The sequence below is a fragment of the Salmo salar genome, chromosome ssa26, assembly GCF_905237065.1.
Source record: "Salmo salar chromosome ssa26, Ssal_v3.1, whole genome shotgun sequence".
Classification (NCBI taxonomy): Eukaryota; Metazoa; Chordata; class Actinopteri; order Salmoniformes; family Salmonidae; genus Salmo; species Salmo salar.
This window is the reverse complement of record NC_059467.1, coordinates 39,682,664-39,706,500: the sequence shown is the minus strand read 5'-3', so window position 1 is coordinate 39,706,500 and position 23,837 is coordinate 39,682,664. Positions and strand designations below refer to the sequence as shown.

The window sequence follows — 23,837 nt, the reverse complement described above, 5'->3', positions numbered from 1 at the left end:
GGGGATGAAAGGATAGAGCAATGGACGGATTGTGTTCTTTTCAGAGGGGCGTAGCGGCAGTCTCCTTGTCTAGCCGTTGGTCGGCCCCCACTGTCCAGTTGGGGTCAATGAGGTCAACGACCCCTGGACTCCCTACTTTTCTGGGCTACAAGTAGGAGCTGTCAATCATCTGGGGGCGGGGCATCCACTATTATTTCTAAAAGGGAAAGGGGAAAACCTAGTCAGTTGTACAACTGAATGTATTCAGCTGAAATGTGTCTTCCACATTTAACCCAACCCCTCTGAATCAGAGAGGTGGGGGGGCTGCCTTAATCGACATCCACGTCTTCAGTGCCCGGGGAAGGCACCTGCTGCCTATTAGAGTTACATATAATCCCCTATTACAGAGTTACATATAATTCCCTATTACAGAGTTACATATAATCCCCTATTATATTACAGAGTTAAATATAATCACCTATTAGAGTTACATATAATCCCCTATTACAGAGTTACATATAATCCCCTATTACAGAGTTACATATAATCCCCTATTACAGAGTTACATATAATCACCTATTACAGAGTTACATATAATCCCCTATTACAGAGTTACATATAATCCCCTATTACAGAGTTACATATAATCACCTATTACAGAGTTACATATAATCACCTATTACAGAGTTACATATAATCACCTATTACAGAGTTACATATAATCACCTATTATATTACAGAGTTACATATAATCCCCTATTACAGAGTTACATATAATCCCCTATTACAGAGTTACATATAATCACCTATTACAGAGGTACATATAATCACCTATTATATTACAGAGTTACATATAATAACCTATTATATTACAGAGTTACATATAATCCCCTATTACAGAGTTACATATAATCCCCTATTATATTACAGAGTTAAATATAATCAACTATTAGAGTTACATATAATCCCCTATTACAGAGTTACATATAATCCCCTATTACAGAGTTACATAATCACCTATTATAGAGTTACATATAATCACCTATTACAGAGTTACATATAATCCCCTATTACAGAGTTACATATAATCCCCTATTACAGAGTTACATATAATCACCTATTATAGAGTTACATATAATCCCCTATTACAGAGTTACATATAATCCCCTATTACAGAGTTACATATAATCCCCTATTATATTACAGAGTTACATAATCCCCTATTACAGAGTTACATATAATCAGCTATTATAGAGTTACTTAAAATAACCTATTACAGAGTTACATATAATCACCTATTACACAGTTACATATAATCACCTATTAGAGTTACCTATAATCCCCTATTACAGAGTTACATATAATCCCCTATTACAGAGTTACATTTAATCACCTATTATAGTGTTACATTTAATCACCTATTACAGAGTTACATATAATCACCTATTACAGAGTTACATATAATCACCTATTACAGAGGTACATATAATCACCTATTATATTACAGAGTTACATATAATAACCTATTATATTACAGAGTTACATATAATCCCCTATTACAGAGTTACATATAATCACCTATTATATTACAGTTACATATAATCACCTATTACAGAGTTACATATAATCACCTATTACAGAGTTACATATAATCACCTATTATATTACAGTTGCATATAATCCCCTATTAAAGAGTTACATATAATCACCTATTATATTACAGAGTTACATATAATCACCAATTACAGAGTTACATATAATCACCTATTACAGAGTTACATATAATCACCTATTACAGAGTTACATATACTAATCTATTACAGAGTTACATATAATCACCTATTCTCCTCTAATACTCCTTCCCTCTTTCATTCCCAATCAACACCCACCACAGTTGTCATGTCTTAATGATTTTCCAGTCAATAGCCCTCTAATGGCTAGGCCCCAACCTAGAGCCTTTGGGGGTCAAAGGGCAAATGTCAAATCGCTAATCAACTGGAGTTGACCCCGTCCTACCTAGTGTTAATAAATATGCGATTAGCTGTCTCCATTTGCGTCCCTGTTGTAGTAAAACAGCCAGAGGGCAGAGCTTAAATTCAAATGATTTCATTCACTGCCAAATGATGATTGTGGAAATAAGGTCAAGACAGGCGGTATGTGTCTAAGAACATTTGAAGAATTTCTATGTTTTTCTCTCTCTCATCTTTCTCTCGTTTCAGTAGCAAGGTCTGCTAATAACCTTTCATTTCTAAGACATTACATTAAGTGACCTGCTGTTTATTATGATTTTGCTTAATTAATTACCGTCATTCTAATACATGATTTACTCATAAAACATGTATTTACTAATAAATGCAGAAATACATTATATATTTTAAAGAGTAAACTAGTTCATTCATGATTTTACACTAGTATTAATAATGGTTATGTGCATGACCTTCTAAATCCCATTAGTTTATAGTCTGTGTATTGGAGGTGTGCATGACCTTCTAAATCCCATTAGTTTATAGTCTGTGTATTGGAGGTGTGCATGACCTTCTAAATCACATTAGTTTATAGTCTGTGTATTGGAGGTGTGCATGACCTTCTAAATGCCATTAGTTTATAGTCTGTGTATTGGAGGTGTGCATGATCTTCTAAATCCCATTAGTTTATAGTCTGTGTATTGGAGGTGTGCATGACCTTCTAAATCCCATTAGTTTATAGTCTGTGTATTGGAGGTGTGCATGACCTTCTAAATCCCATTAGTTTATAGTCTGTGTATTGGAGGTGTGCATGACCTTCTAAATCCCATTAGTTTATAGTCTGTGTATTGGAGGTGTGCATGACCTTCTAAATCCCATTAGTTTATAGTCTGTGTATTGGAGGTGTGCATGACCTTCTAAATCCCATTAGTTTATAGTCTGTGTATTGGAGGTGTGCATGACCTTCTAAATCCCATTAGTTTATAGTCTGTGTATTGGAGGTGTGCATGACCTTCTAAATCCCATTAGTTTATAGTCTGTGTATTGGAGGTGTGCATGATCTTCTAAATCCCATTAGTTTATAGTCTGTGTATTGGAGTTGTGCATGACCTTCTAAATCCCATTAGTTTATAGTCTGTGTATTGGAGGTGTGCATGACCTTCTAAATCCCATTAGTTTATAGTCTGTGTATTGGAGGTGTGCATGACCTTCTAAATCCCATTAGTTTATAGTCTGTGTATTGGAGGTGTGCATGACCTTCTAAATCCCATTAGTTTATAGTCTGTGTATTGGAGGTGTGCATGACCTTCTAAATCCCATTAGTTTATAGTCTGTGTATTGGAGGTGTGCATGACCTTCTAAATCCCATTAGTTTATAGTCTGTGTATTGGAGGTGTGCATGACCTTCTAAATCACATTAGTTTATAGTCTGTGTATTGGAGGTGTGCATGACCTTCTAAATCACATTAGTTTATAGTCTGTGTATTGGAGGTGTGCATGACCTTCTAAATCACATTAGTTTATAGTCTGTGTATTGGAGGTGTGCATGACCTTCTAAATCCCATTAGTTTATAGTCTGTGTATTGGAGGTGTGCATGACCTTCTAAATCCCATTAGTTTATAGTCTGTGTATTGGAGGTGTGCATGACCTTCTAAATCCCATTAGTTTATAGTCTGTGTATTGGAGGTGTGCATGACCTTCTAAATCACATTAGTTTATAGTCTGTGTATTGGAGGTGTGCATGACCTTCTAAATCCCATTAGTTTATAGTCTGTGTATTGGAGGTGTGCAATAGTGGAGAATGTTGGCTGCTCTGAGAGGTAGAGGTAGAGAGAGAGAAAGAGAGAGGTGGAGAGAGAAAGAGAGAGAGAGGTAGAGAGAGAGAAAAAGCGAGAGAGAGAGGTAGAGAGAAAAAGCGAGAGAGAGAGAGGTAGAGAGAAAAAGTGAGAGAGAGAGAAAGAGAGAGGTGGAGAGAGAAAGAGAGAAAGAGGTAGAGAGAAAGAGCGAGAGAGAGGTAGAGGGAGAGAAAGAGCGAGAGAGAGGTAGAGAGAAAGAGTGTGAGAGAGGTAGAGAGAAAGAGCGTGAGAGAGGTAGAGAGAAAGAGCGTGAGAGAGGTAGAGAGAGAGAAGTAGAGAGAGAGGTAGAGAGAGAGGTAGAGAGAGAAAGAGAGAGAGTTAGATAGAGAAAGAGAGAGGTAGAGAGAGAGAGTTAGAGAGAGAAAGAGAGAGGTAGAGAGAGAGAGAAAGAGAGAGGCAGAGAGAGAGAGAGAAAGAGAGAGAGTTAGAGAGAGAAAGAGAGAGAGGTAGAGAGAGAAAGAGAGAGGTAGAGAGAGAAAGAGAGAGGTAGAGAGAGAGAAAGAGAGAGGTAGAGAGAGAGAAAGAGAGAGGTAGAGAGAGAGAGAATGAGAGAGGTAGAGAGAGAGAGAAAGAGAGGTAGAGAGAGAGAGAAAGAGAGAGGTAGAGAGAGAGAGAAAGAGAGAGGTAGAGAGAGAGAGAAAGAGAGAGGTAGAGAGAGGTAGAGAGAGGTAGAGCGAGAGAGGTAGAGAGAGGTAGAGAGAGGTAGAGCGAGAGGGGTAGAGAGAGAAGTAGAGAAAGAGGTAGAGAGAGAGTAAGAGAGTTAGAGAGAGAGAGAAGTCGAGAGAGAGTGAGAAGTAGAGAGATAGAGAAAGAAGTAGAGAGATAGAGAAAGAGTGAGGTAGAGAGTGAGAGTTAGAGCGAGAGAAGTAGAGCGAGAGAGAGGTAGAGAGAGAGTGAGAGGTAGTGAGAAGGAGTGAGAGAGAGATAGGGAGAGGTAGAGAGAGAGAAAGAGAGACGTAGAGAGAGAGAAAGAGAGAGGTAGAGAGAGAGAGAAAGAGAGAGGTAGAGAGAGAGAGAAAGAGAGAGGTAGAGAGAGAGAGAAAGAGAGAAAGAGGTAGAGAGAGAGAAAGAGAGAAAGAGAGAAAGAGAGGTAGAGAGAGAGAGAAAGAGAGAGGTAAAGAGAGAGAAAGAGAGAGGTAGAGAGAGAGAAAGAGAGAGGTAGAGAGAGAGAAAGAGAGAGGTAGAGAGAGAGAAAGAGAGAGGTAGAGAGAGGGAAAGAGAGAGAGTTAGAGAGAGAGAGCAAGAGAGAGGTAGAGAGAGAGTTAGAGAGAGAAAGAGAGAGTTAGAGAGAAAAAGAGAGAGGTAGAGAGAGAAAGAGAGAGGTAGAGAGAGAGAAAGAGGTAGAGAGAGAGAAAGAGGTAGAGAGAGAAAGAGAGGTAGAGAGAGAGAGAGAGAGGTAGAGAGAGAGAGAAAGAGAGAGGTAGAGAGAGGTAGAGAGAGAGGGGTAGAGAGAGAAGTAGAGAGAGGTAGAGAGAGAGTGAGAGAGTTAGAGAGAGAGAGAAGTCGAGAGATAGAGAGATAGAGAAAGAAGTAGAGAGATAGAGAAAGAGTGAGGTAGAGAGTGAGAGTTAGAGCGAGAGAAGTAGAGCGAGAGAGAGTGAGAGGTAATGAGAAGGAGCGAGAGAGAGATAGGGAGAGGTAGAGAGAGAGAAAGAGAGAGGTAGAGAGAGAAAGAGAGAGGTAGAGAGAGAGAGAGAGAAAGAGGTAGAGAGAAAGAGGTAGAGAGAGAGAGAGGTAGAGAGAGAGAGAAAGAGAGAGGTAGAGAGAGAGAGAGAAAGAGAGAGGTAGAGAGAGAGAAAGAGGTAGAGAGAGAAAAAGAGGTAGAGAGAGAGAAAGAGGTAGAGAGAGAAAGAGGTAGAGAGAGAAAGAGGTAGAGAGAGAGAGAAAGAGGTAGAGAGAGAGAGAAAGAGAGAGAGAGGTAGAGAGAGAGAGAAAGAGAGCGGTAGAGAGGTAGAGAGAGTGGTAGAGAGAGAAGTAGAGAGAGAGTGAGAGAGTTAGAGAGAGAGAGAGAAGTCGAGAGATAGAGAGATAGAGAAAGAAGTAGAGAGATAGAGAAAGAGTGAGGTAGAGAGTGAGAGTTAGAGCGAGAGAAGTAGAGCGAGAGAGAGGTAGAGAGAGAGTGAGAGGTAGTGAGAAGGAGCGAGAGAGAGATAGGGAGAGGTAGAGAGAGAGAAAGAGAGAGGTAGAGAGAGAGAAAGAGAGAGGTAGAGAGAGAGAAAGAGAGAGGTAGAGATAGAGAAAGAGAGGTAGAGAGAGAGAGAGAGAAATAGGTAGAGAGAGAGTTAGAGAGAGAGAAAGAGAGAGGTAGAGAGAGGTAGAAAGAGAGAGAAAGAGAGAGGTAGAGAGAGAGAAAGAGAGAGGTAGAGAGAGAGAGAGAGGTAGAGAGAGAGAAAGAGAGAGGTAGAGAGAGAGAAAGAGAGAGAAAGAGAGAGAAAGAGAGGGGTAGAGAGAGGGAAAGAGAGAGAGTTAGAGAGAGAGAGAAAGAGAGAAAGAGGTAGAGAGAGAAAGAGAGAAAGAGGTAGAGAGAGAGAGAAAGAGCGGCAGAGAGAGAGAGAAAGAGAGGTAGAGAGAGAGAGAAAGAGAGAGGTAGAGAAAGAGAGAAAGGTAGAGAGAAAGAAAGAGAGGTAGAGAGAGAGAAAGAGAGAGAGAAAGAGAGAGAGAGAGTAAGAGAAAGAGAGAGGTAGAGAGAGAGAAAGAGAGACTCCTCAATGGAGCGGTTCCTTTGATGGGGATAGCATCACCACAGCACAGATCAACCACCACAAATGGACTGTTCCTCCTTATCAGCCCTCTCAGAACTACTGTATGCCACTGGGAGTGTGTGTGTGTGTGTGTGTGTGTGTGTGTGTGTGTGTGTGTGTGTGTGTGTGTGTGTGTGTGTGTGTGTGTGTGTGTGTAAGGGAGTTCATATGTGGGTTCAAGGGACACAGCAAGACAACAAGAGAGTGTATATTTGTGTGTGCATCCTACAACCATATCACCATCTCCTGAGCTCGAAACGCTATGGGGGCAAATGACAAAGATAATGATCCCTGCCTGGCTACCACTGTTCCTTCCTCTCTACCTGTTCTTCATTTATTGCTCATCCTGGTCAAACATCAAAACATATTGGTCCACATTCACCCTATCAACCCCCCAAACATGCACGCGCGCACCACACACAGTCACACACAGTCACACACAGTCACACACAGTCACACACAGTCACACACACAACCCCCCCATGCTCACTCATCCACAGAGCAATACCATTTCTAGGAGAGGAGCAGAGAGTGCCTCTCTTATCTTCTGCGTTTCAGCTGTCCTCTAATTCAATAAACTACAGAGGAACAAAATGAACACAGAAATAACAGAGAGGAGAGAGAGGAGAGAGAGAACGAGCAAGGTGAAGAAAGAAACGAATGGACAGAGAGGCAGAATGAGGAAACAGGGATATCTAAAACACAGGCACACAACCCAAATGTAAAATAATACATGTAAACAAACATGTTATGGTCTTTCCTTCCATCTCCCTGTCCCCCTCTGTATCTAGTAGAGGAGCAACCTGCTGGCCCCTCCCTGTCCCCCTCTGTATCTAGTAGAGGAGCAACCTGCTGGCCCCTCCCTGTCCCCCTCTGTATCTAGTAGAGGAGCAACCTGCTGGCCCCTCCCTGTCCCCCTCTGTATCTAGTAGAGGAGCAACCTGCTGGCCCCTCCCTGTCCCCCTCTGTATCTAGTAGAGGAGCAACCTGCTGGCCCCTCCCTGTCCCCCTCTGTATCTAGTAGAGGAGCAACCTGCTGGCCCCTCCCTGTCCCCCTCTGTATCTAGTAGAGGAGCAACCTGCTGGCCCCTCCCTGTCCCCCTCTGTATCTAGTAGAGGAGCAATCTGCTGGCCCCTCCCTGTCCCCATCTGTATCTAGTAGAGGAGCAACCTGCTGGCCCCTCCCTGTCCCCCTCTGTATCTAGTAGAGGAGCAACCTGCTGGCCCCTCCCTGTCCCCCTCTGTATCTAGTAGAGGAGCAACCTGCTGGCCCGTCCCCGTCCCCCTCTGTATCTAGTAGAGGAGCAACCTGCTGGCCCCTCCCTGTCCCCCCTCTGTATCTAGTAGAGGAGCAACCTGCTGGCCCCTCCCTGTCCCCCTCTGTATCTAGTAGAGGAGCAACCTGCTGGCCCCTCCCTGTCCCCCCTCTGTATCTAGTAGAGGAGCAACCTGCTGGCCCGTCCCTGTCCCCATCTGTATCTAGTAGAGGAGCAACCTGCTGGCCCCTCCCTGTCCCCCTCTGTATCTAGTAGAGGAGCAACCTGCTGGCCCCTCCCTGTCCCCCTCTGTATCTAGTAGAGGAGCAACCTGCTGGCCCCTCCCTGTCCCCCTCTGTATCTAGTAGAGGAGCAACCTGCTGGCCCGTCCCTGTCCCCCTCTGTATCTAGTAGAGGAGCAACCTGCTGGCCCCTCCCTGTCCCCCTCTGTATCTAGTAGAGGAGCAACCTGCTGGCCCGTCCCTGTCCCCATCTGTATCTAGTAGAGGAGCAACCTGCTGGCCCGTCCCTGTCCCCCTCTGTATCTAGTAGAGGAGCAACCTGCTGGCCCCTCCCTGTCCCCCTCTGTATCTAGTAGAGGAGCAACCTGCTGGCCCGTCCCTGTCCCCCTCTGTATCTAGTAGAGGAGCAACCTGCTGGCCCCTCCCTGTCCCCCTCTGTATCTAGTAGAGGAGCAACCTGCTGGCCCCTCCCTGTCCCCCTCTGTATCTAGTAGAGGAGCAACCTGCTGGCCCGTCCCTGTCCCCCTCTGTATCTAGTAGAGGAGCAACCTGCTGGCCCCTCCCTGTCCCCCTCTGTATCTAGTAGAGGAGCAACCTGCTGGCCCGTCCCTGTCCCCCTCTGTATCTAGTAGAGGAGCAACCTGCTGGCCCCTCCCTGTCCCCCTCTGTATCTAGTAGAGGAGCAACCTGCTGGCCCCTCCCTGTCCCCCTCTGTATCTAGTAGAGGAGCAACCTGCTGGCCCCTCCCTGTCCCCCCTCTGTATCTAGTAGAGGAGCAACCTGCTGGCCCCTCCCTGTCCCCCTCTGTATCTAGTAGAGGAGCAACCTGCTGGCCCCTCCCTGTCCCCCTCTGTATCTAGTAGAGGAGCAATCTGCTGGCCCCTCCCTGTCCCCCTCTGTATCTAGTAGAGGAGCAACCTGCTGGCCCCTCCCTGTCCCCCTCTGTATCTAGTAGAGGAGCAACCTGCTGGCCCCTCCCTGTCCCCCTCTGTATCTAGTAGAGGAGCAACCTGCTGGCCCCTCCCTGTCCCCCCTCTGTATCTAGTAGAGGAGCAACCTGCTGGCCCCTCCCTGTCCCCCTCTGTATCTAGTAGAGGAGCAACCTGCTGGCCCCTCCCTGTCCCCCTCTGTATCTAGTAGAGGAGCAACCTGCTGGCCCCTCCCTGTCCCCCTCTGTATCTAGTAGAGGAGCAACCTGCTGGCCCCTCCCTGTCCCCCTCTGTATCTAGTAGAGGAGCAACCTGCTGGCCCCTCCCTGTCCCCCTCTGTATCTAGTAGAGGAGCAACCTGCTGGCCCCTCCCTGTCCCCCCTCTGTATCTAGTAGAGGAGCAACCTGCTGGCCCCTCCCTGTCCCCCTCTGTATCTAGTAGAGGAGCAACCTGCTGGCCCCTCCCTGTCCCCCTCTGTATCTAGTAGAGGAGCAACCTGCTGGCCCCTCCCTGTCCCCCTCTGTATCTAGTAGAGGAGCAACCTGCTGGCCCCTCCCTGTCCCCCTCTGTATCTAGTAGAGGAGCAACCTGCTGGCCCCTCCCTGTCCCCCTCTGTATCTAGTAGAGGAGCAACCTGCTGGCCCCTCCCTGTCCCCCTCTGTATCTAGTAGAGGAGCAACCTGCTGGCCCCTCCCTGTCCCCCTCTGTATCTAGTAGAGGAGCAACCTGCTGGCCCGTCCCTGTCCCCCTCTGTATCTAGTAGAGGAGCAACCTGCTGGCCCCTCCCTGTCCCCCTCTGTATCTAGTAGAGGAGCAACCTGCTGGCCCCTCCCTGTCCCCCTCTGTATCTAGTAGAGGAGCAACCTGCTGGCCCCTCCCTGTCCCCCCTCTGTATCTAGTAGAGGAGCAACCTGCTGGCCCCTCCCTGTCCCCCTCTGTATCTAGTAGAGGAGCAACCTGCTGGCCCCTCCCTGTCCCCCCTCTGTATCTAGTAGAGGAGCAACCTGCTGGCCCCTCCCTGTCCCCCTCTGTATCTAGTAGAGGAGCAACCTGCTGGCCCCTCCCTGTCCCCCTCTGTATCTAGTAGAGGAGCAACCTGCTGGCCCCTCCCTGTCCCCCTCTGTATCTAGTAGAGGAGCAACCTGCTGGCCCCTCCCTGTCCCCCCTCTGTATCTAGTAGAGGAGCAACCTGCTGGCCCGTCCCTGTCCCCCTCTGTATCTAGTAGAGGAGCAACCTGCTGGCCCCTCCCTGTCCCCCTCTGTATCTAGTAGAGGAGCAACCTGCTGGCCCGTCCCTGTCCCCATCTGTATCTAGTAGAGGAGCAACCTGCTGGCCCGTCCCTGTCCCCCTCTGTATCTAGTAGAGGAGCAACCTGCTGGCCCCTCCCTGTCCCCCCTCTGTATCTAGTAGAGGAGCAACCTGCTGGCCCCTCCCTGTCCCCCTCTGTATCTAGTAGAGGAGCAACCTGCTGGCCCCTCCCTGTCCCCCTCTGTATCTAGTAGAGGAGCAACCTGCTGGCCCGTCCCTGTCCCCCTCTGTATCTAGTAGAGGAGCAACCTGCTGGCCCCTCCCTGTCCCCCTCTGTATCTAGTAGAGGAGCAACCTGCTGGCCCGTCCCTGTCCCCATCTGTATCTAGTAGAGGAGCAACCTGCTGGCCCGTCCCTGTCCCCCTCTGTATCTAGTAGAGGAGCAACCTGCTGGCCCCTCCCTGTCCCCCTCTGTATCTAGTACAGGAGCAACTTGCTGGCCCGTCCCTGTCCCCATCTGTATCTAGTAGAGGAGCAACCTGCTGGCCCCTCCCTGTCCCCCTCTGTATCTAGTAGAGGAGCAACCTGCTGGCCCCTCCCTGTCCCCCTCTGTATCTAGTAGAGGAGCAACCTGCTGGCCCGTCCCTGTCCCCCTCTGTATCTAGTAGAGGAGCAACCTGCTGGCCCCTCCCTGTCCCCCTCTGTATCTAGTAGAGGAGCAACCTGCTGGCCCGTCCCTGTCCCCATCTGTATCTAGTAGAGGAGCAACCTGCTGGCCCCTCCCTGTCCCCCTCTGTATCTAGTAGAGGAGCAACCTGCTGGCCCCTCCCTGTCCCCCTCTGTATCTAGTAGAGGAGCAACCTGCTGGCCCCTCCCTGTCCCCCTCTGTATCTAGTAGAGGAGCAACCTGCTGGCCCCTCCCTGTCCCCCTCTGTATCTAGTAGAGGAGCAACCTGCTGGCCCCTCCCTGTCCCCCTCTGTATCTAGTAGAGGAGCAACCTGCTGGCCCCTCCCTGTCCCCCTCTGTATCTAGTAGAGGAGCAACCTGCTGGCCCCTCCCTGTCCCCCTCTGTATCTAGTAGAGGAGCAACTTGCTGGCCCCTCCCTGTCCCCTTCTGTATCTAGTAGAGGAGCAACCTGCTGGCCCCTCCCTGTCCCCCTCTGTATCTAGTACAGGAGCAACCTGCTGGCCCCTCCCTGTTAGTCCCGCTGGCCCCTCCCTGTTAGTCCCGCTGGCCCCTCCCTGTTAGTCCCGCTGGCCCCTCCCTGTTAGTTCTGGGGCGGCAGGTAGCCTAGTAGTTAGAGGCAGGTAGCGTAGTAGTTAAAGGCAGGTAGCCTCGTGGTTAGAGGCAGGTAGCCTAGTAGTTAGAGGCAGGTAGCCTCGTGGTTAGAGGCAGGTAGCCTCGTAGTTAGAGGCAGGTAGCCTAGTAGTTAGAGTCAGGCAGCCTCGTGGTTAGAGGCAGCCGGCCTAGTGGTTAAAGGCAGCCGGCCGAGTGGTTAGAGGCAGCCGGCCTAGTGGTTAGAGGCAGCCGGCCTAGTGGTTAAAGACAGCCGGCCTAGTGGTTAAAGGCAGCCGGCCGAGTGGTTAGAGGCAGCCGGCCGAGTGGTTAGAGGCAGGTAGCCTAGTGGTTAGAGGCAGGTAGCCTAGTAGTTAGAGTCAGGCAGCCTCATGGTTAGAGGCAGCCGGCCTAGTGGTTAAAGGCAGCCGGCCGAGTGGTTAAAGCCGGCCGGCCGAGTGGTTAGAGGCAGCCGGCCGAGTGGTTAGAGGCAGCCGGCCGAGTGGTTAGAGGCAGGTAGCCTAGTGGTTAGAGGCAGGTAGCCTAGTGGTTAGAGGCAGGTAGCCTAGTGGTTAGAGGCAGGTAGCCTAGAGCGTTGGGCCAGTAACCGAAAGGTTGCTGGATCGAATCCCAGAGCTGACAAGGTAAAAATCTATCGTTCTGCTCCTGAACAAGGCAGTTAACCCACTGTACCCTGGTAGGCCATCATTGTAAATAAGAATTTGTTCTTAACTAACTTGCCTAGTTAAATAAAAAATAAAAATAAATATTCCTGCTGGCCCCTCCCTGTTAGTCCTGCCATAATGGGAAAGTATGGAACACAAAGCCTGTGTTTAATATCACCATGGACGGAACCTTCCGGCGCTTCATTGAGGAATAAATTGCTTCTGCTAATGTTCCTTTCATTACGCCACAGCCCTTAATTGTGCTGCTGACAGGCCTCTGGCTACAGGGGGGATGGGCAGAGACATAGCGTATTACGGCGGTGTGTGTGTTTGTTTCTGCAGCCTCACACACACACACACACACACACACACACACACACACACACACACAAGCACAATACCAGGGATTTCAGGATTTAGAGTCGACACAGAGGAATGAACTGTTATTAGTCTGAATATACATCGTCGGCCTTATACCTGTGCAGAACGGAGCCAAAACAGACTACAGGATGTGGTAGCAACATATCCACACTCATAAAGCGCTTCAAGCACAAATAAACTACCCCCACAGGGACCCACAGGGACCCACAGGGACCCACATCCACTACATACATTTACCAAATATTTGTCAAGCTTTTACCAAGCTGCAAAATGGAAAGTACGTTGCCTTTTTACACATTATAACGTCTTCGCCAGAGAGATGGCAGGATACATTTGCAATTGTAAATGCAAACTGCTTCAACAAAAGCTCAGTGAATATTAAACCAAACGAGGGCACGAGGCAGTGGTCGAGAACTTACGACATGAAAGGCGTCTATTCCTAACGACACAGGAAGCGGCATCATGGAGACATCCCCTCCGCCACGGCGTCCTGCGGTGGGAAGGCCAGTATCTCAAGGACCTCAAAATGGCTTCCATCTCAAAACAACAGACCTGCCGAATGTCAACTGTCACTTAACCCCCGTCCCCCTTGCTGTAGCGCCAGGGCCAAAGGTAGGAGAGGAACTCAATCAAGGGTTCTCCTGTTTCAAAAGCACTCCATTCTGGCTACGGTAAAGCAGCGGGCCCCGGGAACAAAGACACAAAATGGGGCCGGCTGTTTAGTTTCCAACGAGGGGGAAAACTTACTATGGTTCTCCTGAAACTGTCTGAGTGGGGAAGGAGAGAGGGGTGAAGAGGGGAGGAAAGTGAGGGGAGGGAAGGGTAAAGAAGGTGAAGGGGGGAGGAACAGATGAGAGGAAAGGGAAAGACGGCGGAGGAGGAGTAGAGGCCAGCAGAGGTAAAGGGGCAGGTTCGGCTGGACTGATTTAATTTGCAGGTTTCATTATGTGTAACTTGAGAAGAGAGAGGTTTTTGAAGTGATTTGTATCCTATTTTGTCACAGAAAATCCTTAGCATGTGAATCAAACGCAGTGACTTAACATTCACATAGAAGGGAGATGGAAGTACCCTTCTTCATTTTTTAAATGTAACCTTTATTTAACTAACAAGTCAACTAAGACCAAATTCTTTACAATGACGGCCTACCCCAAACCTTAACCCGAACAGTGCTGGGCCAATTGTGCGCTGCCCTATGGGGTTCCCAATCATGGCCGGTTGTGATACAGCCTGGAATCGAACCAGGGTCCGTAGTGACGCCTCTATCACTGAGTTGCAGTGCCTTAGACCGCTGCGCCATTCGGGAGCCCAATTAGGCTACTATCCCAAAAGTATGCGGATTTCTGTCATGTGACACACTACCCGTCAGTAGTCTTCTCTCCCCCAAACACCCCTCGTCATTCACAAAGAGGACCCTATCACAGCAAATCCTATCACAGTCCAAAACCAAACACCCCTCGTCATTCACAAAGAGGACCCTATGACAGCAAATCCTATCACAGTCCAAAGCCAAACAGCACATATCTAGACATGCGCTGGGCTAATTGTCAGAAGAAAATCAAGCGAGTGAGTTCATTTGGATGAACACAACTGTACGGCTTTGATTCTGTTCTGTAGCATTTATACAGAACACACAGACACACAGCTGGGTTGATGTTGTTAAATGATTCACACTTTTATGAGCTTCTCAATTATTCAGAGATTGAAAGTAATTAACGAGGCATCTGGAGAAGGACAATGGAATCAAATATGGAATTAAAACACAAGGAAAAAGATGATGCAACTCAGTCCTATTTTGGGGATTAAATTTCCATTTCCACATCATCAAATGAATGTGTAATTCTAACACCACATTCAACAATAACACTGTAATACCACATTTTACCAAACCATCAACAAAGGAATTCTGCTGCATCGTAGTTTAGTGAATGAGTCTGCTTTTGTGTTTTAAAAGCAGCGAGAAGAGCTCCTGTGTAGAGCAGCGAGAAGAGCTCCTGTGTAGAGCTCTCTCAGTGTGTGTGTGTGTGTGCTTGTGTCAGCATGTGTTTGCATGGTTGACTGCATGTATGTGTGTGTGTTAAAAAGTGATCTTGGCCACATGCCAACCTTTAAGCACCTACACCCCCACCTCCCTAAAGAGCCCTGTGTCCCCTTAGTCCCAGTCTGTGTCCCCTTAGTCCCAGTCCAGACTCAGTGTCCCCTTAGTCCCAGACTCAGTGTCCCCTTAGTCCCAGACTCAGTGTCCCCTTAGTCCCAGACTCAGTGTCCCCTTAGTCCCAGACTCAGTGTCCCCTTAGTCCCAGACTCAGTGTCCCCTTAGTCCCAGACTCAGTGTCCCCTTAGTCCCAGACTCAGTGTTCCCTTAGTCCCAGACTCAGTGTCCCCTTAGTCCCAGACTCAGTGTCCCCTTAGTCCCAGTCTCCCCTTAGTCCCAGTCTAAACCCCCAGTGTCCCCTTAGTCCCAGTCTAAACCTCCTGTGTCCCCTTAGCCCCAGTCTAAACACCCTGTGTCCCCTTAGTCCCAGTCTAAACTCTGTGTCCCCTTAGTCCCAGTCAAATCTCTGTGTCCCCTTAGTCCCAGTCAAATCTCTGTGTCCCCTTAGTCCCAGTCAAATCTCTGTGTCCCCTTAGTCCCAGTCAAATCTCTGTGTCCCCTTAGTCCCAGTCTAAACTCCTCATGTCCCCTTAGTCCCAGTATAAATGTCCAGTGTCCTCTTAGTCTCAGTCTAAATTCAGTGTCCCCTTATTCTCAGTCTAAACTATGTGTCCCCTTAGTCCAAGTCAAATCTCAGTGTCCCCTTAGTCCAAGTCAAATTTCAGTGTCCCCTTAGTCCAAGTCAAATCTCAGTGTCCCCTTAGTCCAAGTCAAATCTCTGTGTCCCCTTAGTCTCAGTCTAAAGTCTGTGTCCCCTTAGTCTCAGTCTAAAGTCTGTGTCCCCTTAGTCTCAGTCTAAAGTCTGTGTCCCCTTAGTCTCAGTCTAAAGTCTGTGTCCCCTTAGTCCCAGTCCCAGTGTCCCCTTAGTCCCAGTGTCCCCTTAGTCCCAGTGTCCCCTTAGTCCCAGTCTCAGTGTCCCCTTAGTCCCAGTCTAAACTCCTAGTGTCCCCTTAGTCCCAGTCTAAACTCCTAGTGTCCCCTTAGTCCCAGTCTAAACTCCCAGTGTCCCCTCAGTCCCACTCTAAATGCCCAGGGAACCCTTAGTCCCAGTCTAAACTCCCAGTGTCCTCTTAGTCCCAGTCTAAACTCCTAGTGTCTCCTCAGTCCCAGTCTAAACTCCTAGTGTCTCCTCAGTCCCAGTCTAAACTAACTCTCCGTGTCCCCTTAGTCACAGTTTAAATGTCCAGTGTCCTCTTAGTCCCAGTCTAAACTCAGTGTCCCCTTAGTCCCAGTCTAAACTCCTAGTGTCCTCTTAGTCCCAGTCTAAACTCCCAGTGTCCTCTTAGTCCCAGTCTAAACTCCTAGTGTCTCCTCAGTCCCAGTCTAAACTAATTCCCCGTGTCCCCTTAGTCACAGTTTAAATGTCCAGTGTCCTCTTAGTCCCAGTCTAAACTCCTAGTGTCCCCTTAGTCCCAGTCTAAACTCCCAGTGTCCCCTCAGTCCCACTCTAAATGCCCAGGGAACCCTTAGTCCCAGTCTAAACTCCCAGTGTCCTAATAGTCCCAGTCTAAACTCCTAGTGTCTCCTCAGTCCCAGTCTAAACTCCTAGTGTCTCCTCAATCCCAGTCTAAACTAACTCTCCGTGTCCCCTTAGTCACAGTTTAAATGTCCAGTGTCCTCTTAGTCCCAGTCTAAACTCAGTGTCCCCTTAGTCCCAGTCTAAACTCCTAGTGTCCTCTTAGTCCCAGTCTAAACTCCCAGTGTCCTCTTAGTCCCAGTCTAAACTCCTAGTGTCTCCTCAGTCCCAGTCTAAACGAATTCCCCGTGTCCCCTTAGTCACAGTTTAAATGTCCAGTGTCCTCTTAGTCCCAGTCTAAACTCCTAGTGTCCTCTTAGTCCCAGTCTAAACTCCCAGTGTCCTCTTAGTCCCAGTCTAAACTCCTAGTGTCTCCTCAATCCCAGTCTAAACTAATTCCCCGTGTCCCCTTAGTCACAGTTTAAATGTCCAGTGTCCCCTTAGTCCCAGTCTAAACTCCCAGTGTCCTCTTAGTCCCAGTCTAAACTCCCAGTGTCCTCCCAGTCTAAATGTCCAGTGTCCCCTTAGTCCCAGTCTAAACTCCCAGTGTCCCCTTAGTCCCAGTCTAAACTCCCTGCTTCTCTGTCTGGCCTCTTCTGCATTTTACCCTCACATCCCGCTCAAATTGGACGCAATGCGATTACCGGCCCAACTCAATGCACATGTTCCAAGTTGCTGAGCATTTCACTTCATGGGACGACTAAAAGGAGAGGAAAGGAGAGGAAAGGGAAAACAGACTGTCAGGAAAATAAAGCAACACAAACAAGGCTGGGCTATGTTTGTCTGACACGGAGAGGCTCCCATGCTCTCAAGAATGTTCACTTTGACTCCTGGGTCACGTTACCAAGCATTAGCAAGAAATTGCAGCTGATGGGGTCTGAATGTGTGGGACGCTGTGTGTGTGTGTGGGACGCTGTGTGTGTGTGTGTGTGTGTGTGTGTGTGTGTGTGTGTGTGTGTGTGTGTGTGTGTGTGTGTGTGTGTGTGTGTGTGTGTGTGTATACACCCGTGTGTGTGTGTGTGTGTGTGTGTGTGTGTGTGTGTGTGTGTGTGTGTGTGTGTGTGTGTATACACCGTGTGTGTGTGTGTGTGTGTGTGTGAATACACCATGTGTGTGTGTGTGTATGTGTGTGTGTGTGTGTGTGTGTGTGTGTGTGTGTGTGTGTGTGTGTGTGTGTGTGTGTGTGTGTGTGTGTGTGTGTGTGAGTGTGTGTGTGTGTGCGTGCGTGCATACACCCTGAGTGTGTGTGTGTGTGTATATACACCCTGAGTGTGTGTGTGTTTTCATGCGCGTATCAAAGAGCAGCAATACCTTCCAGTTCCTGCCACACCACACAAGAGACACTGCTGTGCTCCGAGTCACAGACATCCTGGACCGTCCGCCCGGCGCAAAAAACATTAGCAAGGATAAAGTTTCATAAGGCAACCCCCATCTCTCCTATTTTTTCTCTTGGTTCAGGAGGAGCAGCAAGGTCTTTATTTCTGTGTAAATAGTGTTGATGCAGCGGCAGGGCTAGGCTAACCCCGGGCCAATCTGATCATTATCTACCCCATCTAAACAAACCTTACTTTCCCAGAACAGAGCACGCATTCCATAAGCACTCTACATGGTGGGGGAGGGGTGTGTGTGTGTGTTTGTATGTGTGTTTGTTTGTCTGTGTGGGGTGTGTGTGTGTGTGTGTGTGTGTGTGTGTGTGTGTGTGTGTGTGTGTGTGTGTGTGTGTGTGTGTGTGTTTGTCTGTGCGGGGTGTAGTGTGTGTGTGTGTGTGTGTGTGTGTGTGTGTGTGTGTGTGTGTGTGTGTGTGTGTGTGTGTGTTTGTCTGTGCGGGGTGTGTGTGTGTATGTGTGTTTGTTTGTCTGTGTGGGGTGGGTGTGTGTGTGTGTGTGTGTGTGTGTGTGTGTGTGTGTGTGTGTGTGTGTGTGTGTGTGTGTGTGTGTGTGTGTGTGTGTGTGTGTGTGTTTGTTTGTCTGTGCGGGGTGTGTGTATGTGTGTTTGTTTGTCGTGTGTGTGTGTGTGTGTGTGTGTGTGTGTGTGTGTGTGTGTGTGTGTGTGTGTGTGTGTGTGTGTGTGTGTGTGTGTGTGTGTGTATGTGTGTTTGTCTGTCTGGGGTGTGTGTGTGTGTGTGTGTGTGTGTGTGTGTGTGTGTGTGTGTGTGTATGTGTGTTTGTCTGTCTGGGGTGTGTGTGTGTATGTGTGTTTGTCTGTCTGGGGTGTGTGTGTGTGTGTGTGTGTGTGTGTGTGTGTGTGTGTGTGTGTGTGTGTGTGTGTGTGTGTGTGTGTGTGTGTGTGTGTGTGTGTGTGTGTGTGTGTGTGTTTGTTTGTCTGTGCGGGGTGTGTGTGTGTTTGTCTGTGCGGGGTGTGTGTGTGTTTGTCTGTCTGTGTGGGGTGTGTAAATATACAGCAGCAGTCTCAGTCTCATACACAGGTTAAAGAATGAATGCCTCAGATACTGGCAGCCCTGTAGAAGAGTGCAGGAAACACATGCATGTATTTATCATGGTGCTTAGCTTATTGTATCCCAAAGAAACAAAATGGTAGTTCACGTAATTCAAGTATTATCTAATTACCATTTACCAGGTATTTCCTATGTCAAAACAAGGACCTTACCTCCCTTATCCTACCTCATTTGCACACACTGTATATAGACACCTTTTCTATTGTATTAATAACTGCATGTTTGTTTATTCCATGTGTAACTCTGTGTTGTTGTTTGTTTTGCACTGCTATGCTTTATCTTGGCCAGGTCGCAGTTGTAAATGAGAACTTGTTCTCAACTGGCCCACCTGGTTAAATAAAGGCTCAACTGGCCTACCTGGTTAAATAAAGGCTCAACTGGCCCACCTGGTTAAATAAAGGCTCAACTGGCCTACCTGGTTAAATAAAGGCTCAACTGGCCTACCTGGTTAAATAAAGGTGAAATAAATAAACAAATAAACAAATAAAAGGGTGAAAAATACCAGAAGTGATAATGTGTAATAAAAATGATTTGCATGGTATATAAAGATTTAGCTTCAATGGTTCATTTAAACAACTATGTGAGGATCCAATGGTATTTGATGGTTAATAAAGGACCAGGAGGACAGATGTATAGCGGTCAGAACCTCATGTCCATACACCATAAGATGAGTCAGAGAGAGACCACAGACCAGGCATTCAGACAACCACAGAGTAGAGCGCAACGTCAAGCCTCGCACCAGCCTGCAAAAGAGCCCACTTAAATCAGAAATATTACAATGCCTTTTACATAAATGTGCCACATCGTCCCTGCCCACAGCGTTCTGTTGACCACATGCGGTGGAGATTCGCCGGTCAGAGCACTTTGGCCTTCCGATGAAAAGCAGGGCATTGGGTAGCAGCCCAGACAACGGTAACGTTAAAGAAGTGGCTGGATAAATAAAGGAAGAGGGCAGCCTGATAGACAGAGTGAACATGCTGTAGGGACGCCATGCCATGCTTCAGAAGACTGCTGTTATCAGCTAGTCATGGGCTACAACACAGCTAGAACCTACAACACAGGTAGAACCTACAACACAGCTAGAACCTACAACACAGATAGAACCTACAACAGCGGTAGAACCTACAACACAGCTAGAACCTACAACACAACTAGAACCTACAACACAGATAGAACCTACAACAGCGGTAGAACCTACAACACAGCTAGAACCTACAACACAACTAGAACCTACAACACAACTAGAACCTACAACACAACTAGAACCTACAACACAGATAGAACCTACAACAGCGGTAGAACCTACAACACAACTAGAACCTACAAAACAACTAGAACCTACAACACAACTAGAACCTACAACACAGATAGAACCTACAACAGCGGTAGAACCTATAACAGCAGTAGAACTTACAACACAGCTAGAACCTAGAACACAGGTAGAACATTGCATAGTTCAAGTTTGGTAAGAAGGAATAGGAAAACAATGTGTGTGTGTGTGTGTGTGTGTGTGTGTGTGTGTGTGTGTGTGTGTGTGTGTGTGTGTGTGTGTGTGTGTGTGTGTGTGTGTGTGTGTGTGTGTGTGTGTGTGTGTGTGTGCTCACATGTGGACATGTGGAGGTTGAAAGCGGCTCTGGTTGATGTTGTAGTGAGTGAAGGCCTGTGTGGGGTTGGAGCTGTACTCGTCCACTGTGATGGTCACTTTGCCCTGAGAGGCGATTCCATGAGCCATGCTTCCGCCGTTCGGACATCAGACACCGTTCACCAGGATCCAAGGCCGAACCGTTCAGCGGTCATCCTTCAGAACCGCTGCTCAGAACTATAACCGCCTCGTGTACAAAACCGGATCAACCACACTGACCCAGAACCACACAGCAATCTGAAGCGAAACAAAGAGAAGAGAAGCAGAACATGGTTGAACCAAAGTTTAAATCACAAGCATGCACTTCTGTAAATGTAGATGAGTGTGATGGAAATAGTAAGAATAGGCCATTCTGATTGGTAAGTAGGTACACACATCAAGCTTCCTCTACACCACAACACTATTCCTGAACACGTTGCCGTGATGACCGACATTGACAGTAAACTGTGAACCTGGCAAATGTTTGTAAAAATGGTCAATTGTACTAAATACTCAAGATACAGTATGTAGATGGGAAATGATACTATAAGCAGGTGCTCGTAATATTAAATAGGGAAATACTGCGTCTTCATTTGCTAAATAAGCAACAGTTGAAAGAGTCAGTAACAACCCTCCTTTTGTTGATTGAGGACGTGATTTGTCAAACAGATTAAACCATACAATTATAATTTTGCAATAGTAATATAAAAAAATATTATAATAATCTGGACAGAAAAAATACACATGCAGTCATTTCAATAACCATAGCCTAAATATCTGAAACTACTCTAAGGCCATCTAAAAACATCTGTCAACTGAAGATCAGAAAATAATAACTACAAACCATTGATTCTGCAGTAATTTCCCTGAACATTTAATTATCATTTAGGATGAAGACAAACTCATCCTGTATGACAAAGAAACTAAAGTGACCAACCATTGGTCAATAAACAGATGCAATAATGAGACCTTTGCAGGTTGTTCAAACACACGGGAAATGACCATATTAATGGAATACAATACATGTAGAAATCATTTGGACACTGAAAACAAATATTAAAAAGTATAAAAGTATAAAAAATTAATCTGAGCATAAAATTGTACTAATTAAATAGTTGCATGCAGAAGCATAGATTGTCTGATGCTATCCTAATTTTACAATGTGGTTAAAATTCGTCACATTAAATTAAAAATTAATTATAGTTAATTGCAAAAGTCAGTTTTCTTTCAAATTGTAAATGTATTTGCATAAAGATTTAGAAAAATATGTTTTGATAGTCATGCAGTTAGTAACATTTTAATTTAAGGCACAAACTCACCTATAAGAGAAATAGATCAATAGTGGTACATCCTAAATAGCCTACATAAATCACAATAGTGTGCGATTGTTTATGAACTAAGAGTAACTAACATAAACTGACGTTACTGACCCAAGAAGACGACCCAAGTTACCGGTGTCGTGTGATTTCGCATGCCGCTTTGGAAGCTTGCTCAACGGTGCTTCAGTTCAGCTGTGCTCCCTCAACCCTTGTGTTGCTCCCTCCTGTCTCAACCCCTGATTGATTATAGTCAGTAGTAAGTAGCCACTGTGGGCTTGACATCGCACCTGCAAGCTTTTTATACGAGACCTCCACTTGCACTGTCTCTCTGATGCAAGGACCGGTAGTCTACTGTGCCCCTCAATTTAAAAGTCCATCACTAATTGAAAAATCGAAACAACGTTCGCCGAGTTCAGGAGAGGATTCATTTCAGTGTTAATAAGTGCTTGATAGACACGAAGACACAAATTTATATTTGTAAATACAGTCATAATTGACATAGCACATTCATAATATATACTGTATATCCTATTGTGTACATATCAGTCCATTACTTTGTATAGGCTAATTACCTTCTAAATCATTTTTATTTTTAATCAGACGTTTTTAAATTATTGATATAGATTTTTGTACTGCATTGTTGTGGGAGCTAACGCAAGAATTTCGTGGCACATTTTATAGCCTCTATGCTGTACATTGTGTACGTGACGAATACCATTTTATTCTTATTTTATTTTGATACAATTTATCGACGCAACAATACACGACGATACATTGTACTATTAGCAACATATGATGATACAACGTATATACATTATATACAAATTATATATATATATATATATATATATATACACATGGTACTATTAGCAACATAAGATGATACAATGTATATACATTGTATCATCTTATGTATATAGATCCATTGTAACAACTCCAAAGCAACATTGCGACCATGGCTATGTACCAATTAGGCGAAACCCCTCCCTCTGTGTTTAGCTATCACCATTTAGGCCTAGAAGATAACAATACATGCATTAAAATATCTCCAAATTGTCTGTGGACTTGAAATTGTACGGTTTACAATAGGCCTACACTAGCCTAGGCTACTGTAAACAGACACCCGTGAACTTTGCCCAGTGCTTGCAGCACTCCATTGAAAAACGTGAAACTGCAGACAGTGAGCATGCATGGTGTTGGTAGCTAGATATTCCATACGTGTGTATTTTGCAATAGCCTATGATGGCTTACCTTGGTAGCCTACATAGCTAGCTGCAACTAGCTACTTCAAGTAGCTAAATCTGCCCATGCATTTTAAATGCACGCTTTAGCTTCCCATATTAAATGCTTTCGCGCCAATATACTGTAGTTACTCTTTCTTCCAATGCAAACATACATGGTCCTAACTTTAGAAATGCACGTTCAAATGATAAATCCACTATTTACCACCGCATTACTATAGTCGGGGAGAGGGGAAACACACTGACCCTATGGTACCACGCATTACTAGCTCAGTGCACCGCTTGCCATAACATTGCTGTTTTCAATAATGAACAAAAAGGATCTCTGAACTGTGCGTTCTGGCATCTCGTATAAAGAAAGCAGCAAAGGTGGTCAGTGCCAGCGAACCATCTGCACTAACCTCTTGCTCTCCCTCGTAAATGACAAGGCACCTCTAACCTGCGGCTTTGTGTCATGTTTTCTTATTCTCTCCATGCCTGCGATTTTCAAAGCCAGAGGTGAATATAGCTACCTTCGTTCTGGCGGATACGTGTCGCGGGGTCGCCCTCTACGCTGTCAAAAGACGTAGATCCATGCGGGAGAATGCCGATTTTGGAGGCCGGCGGGGGTTGCAGTCTGGGCGGGCAGGGCAGAACCTTCGACCCTGGGGGACCTCGGCTGGCTCTTGTGGAAACGAGACAGACAGAAGCGGAGAGGGGGAGCAAGAGAGAGAGAGAGCAGCCTCGATCTGACAGAGGAGAAGCCGGAGAGCGGTGTAGTGAGATGGGACTGCCACTGGGGTCAGAGAGAGCAGAGAGAGCACAGCCTCACACGCGGGCTCGAGCACGGGCACAGACAGACATGTGCGCACTCCCGTTTGTCTCAAACACCCGTGTTCCGCTTCTGCAAGCTGGCTCAATCTATTCCATTTAGTAAGACAGATAACCACCATGAACCTGTCAGCAACATTTCCACGTGGAAATATACTTTATTTCTCTCGCCATTCGTGGCT

The 23,837-nt window shown here is 46.7% G+C and overlaps 1 protein-coding gene across 2 annotated transcripts in view; it reads right to left on the bottom strand.

Annotated features, from left to right (window-relative positions):
* Positions 1–23,628, bottom strand: part of LOC106562552 (metallophosphoesterase MPPED2) — a 177,679-nt gene extending 154,051 nt beyond the window's left edge. The window contains exons 1-2 of one of the 2 annotated variants that reach the window (XM_045707978.1): positions 23,358–23,628; positions 20,269–20,543 (exon numbers count right to left, since the gene is read on the bottom strand). In XM_045707978.1, coding sequence (XP_045563934.1) covers positions 20,269–20,396 — 128 coding nt within the window. In that variant the 5' untranslated portion in view covers positions 20,397–20,543; positions 23,358–23,628. Of the gene's footprint in view, positions 1–20,268; positions 20,544–21,715; positions 21,848–23,357 lie in introns of those variants that run through there. The other variant, XM_045707979.1, reaches the window with a different exon arrangement.
* Between the last annotated feature and the right edge of the window lie 209 nt (positions 23,629–23,837).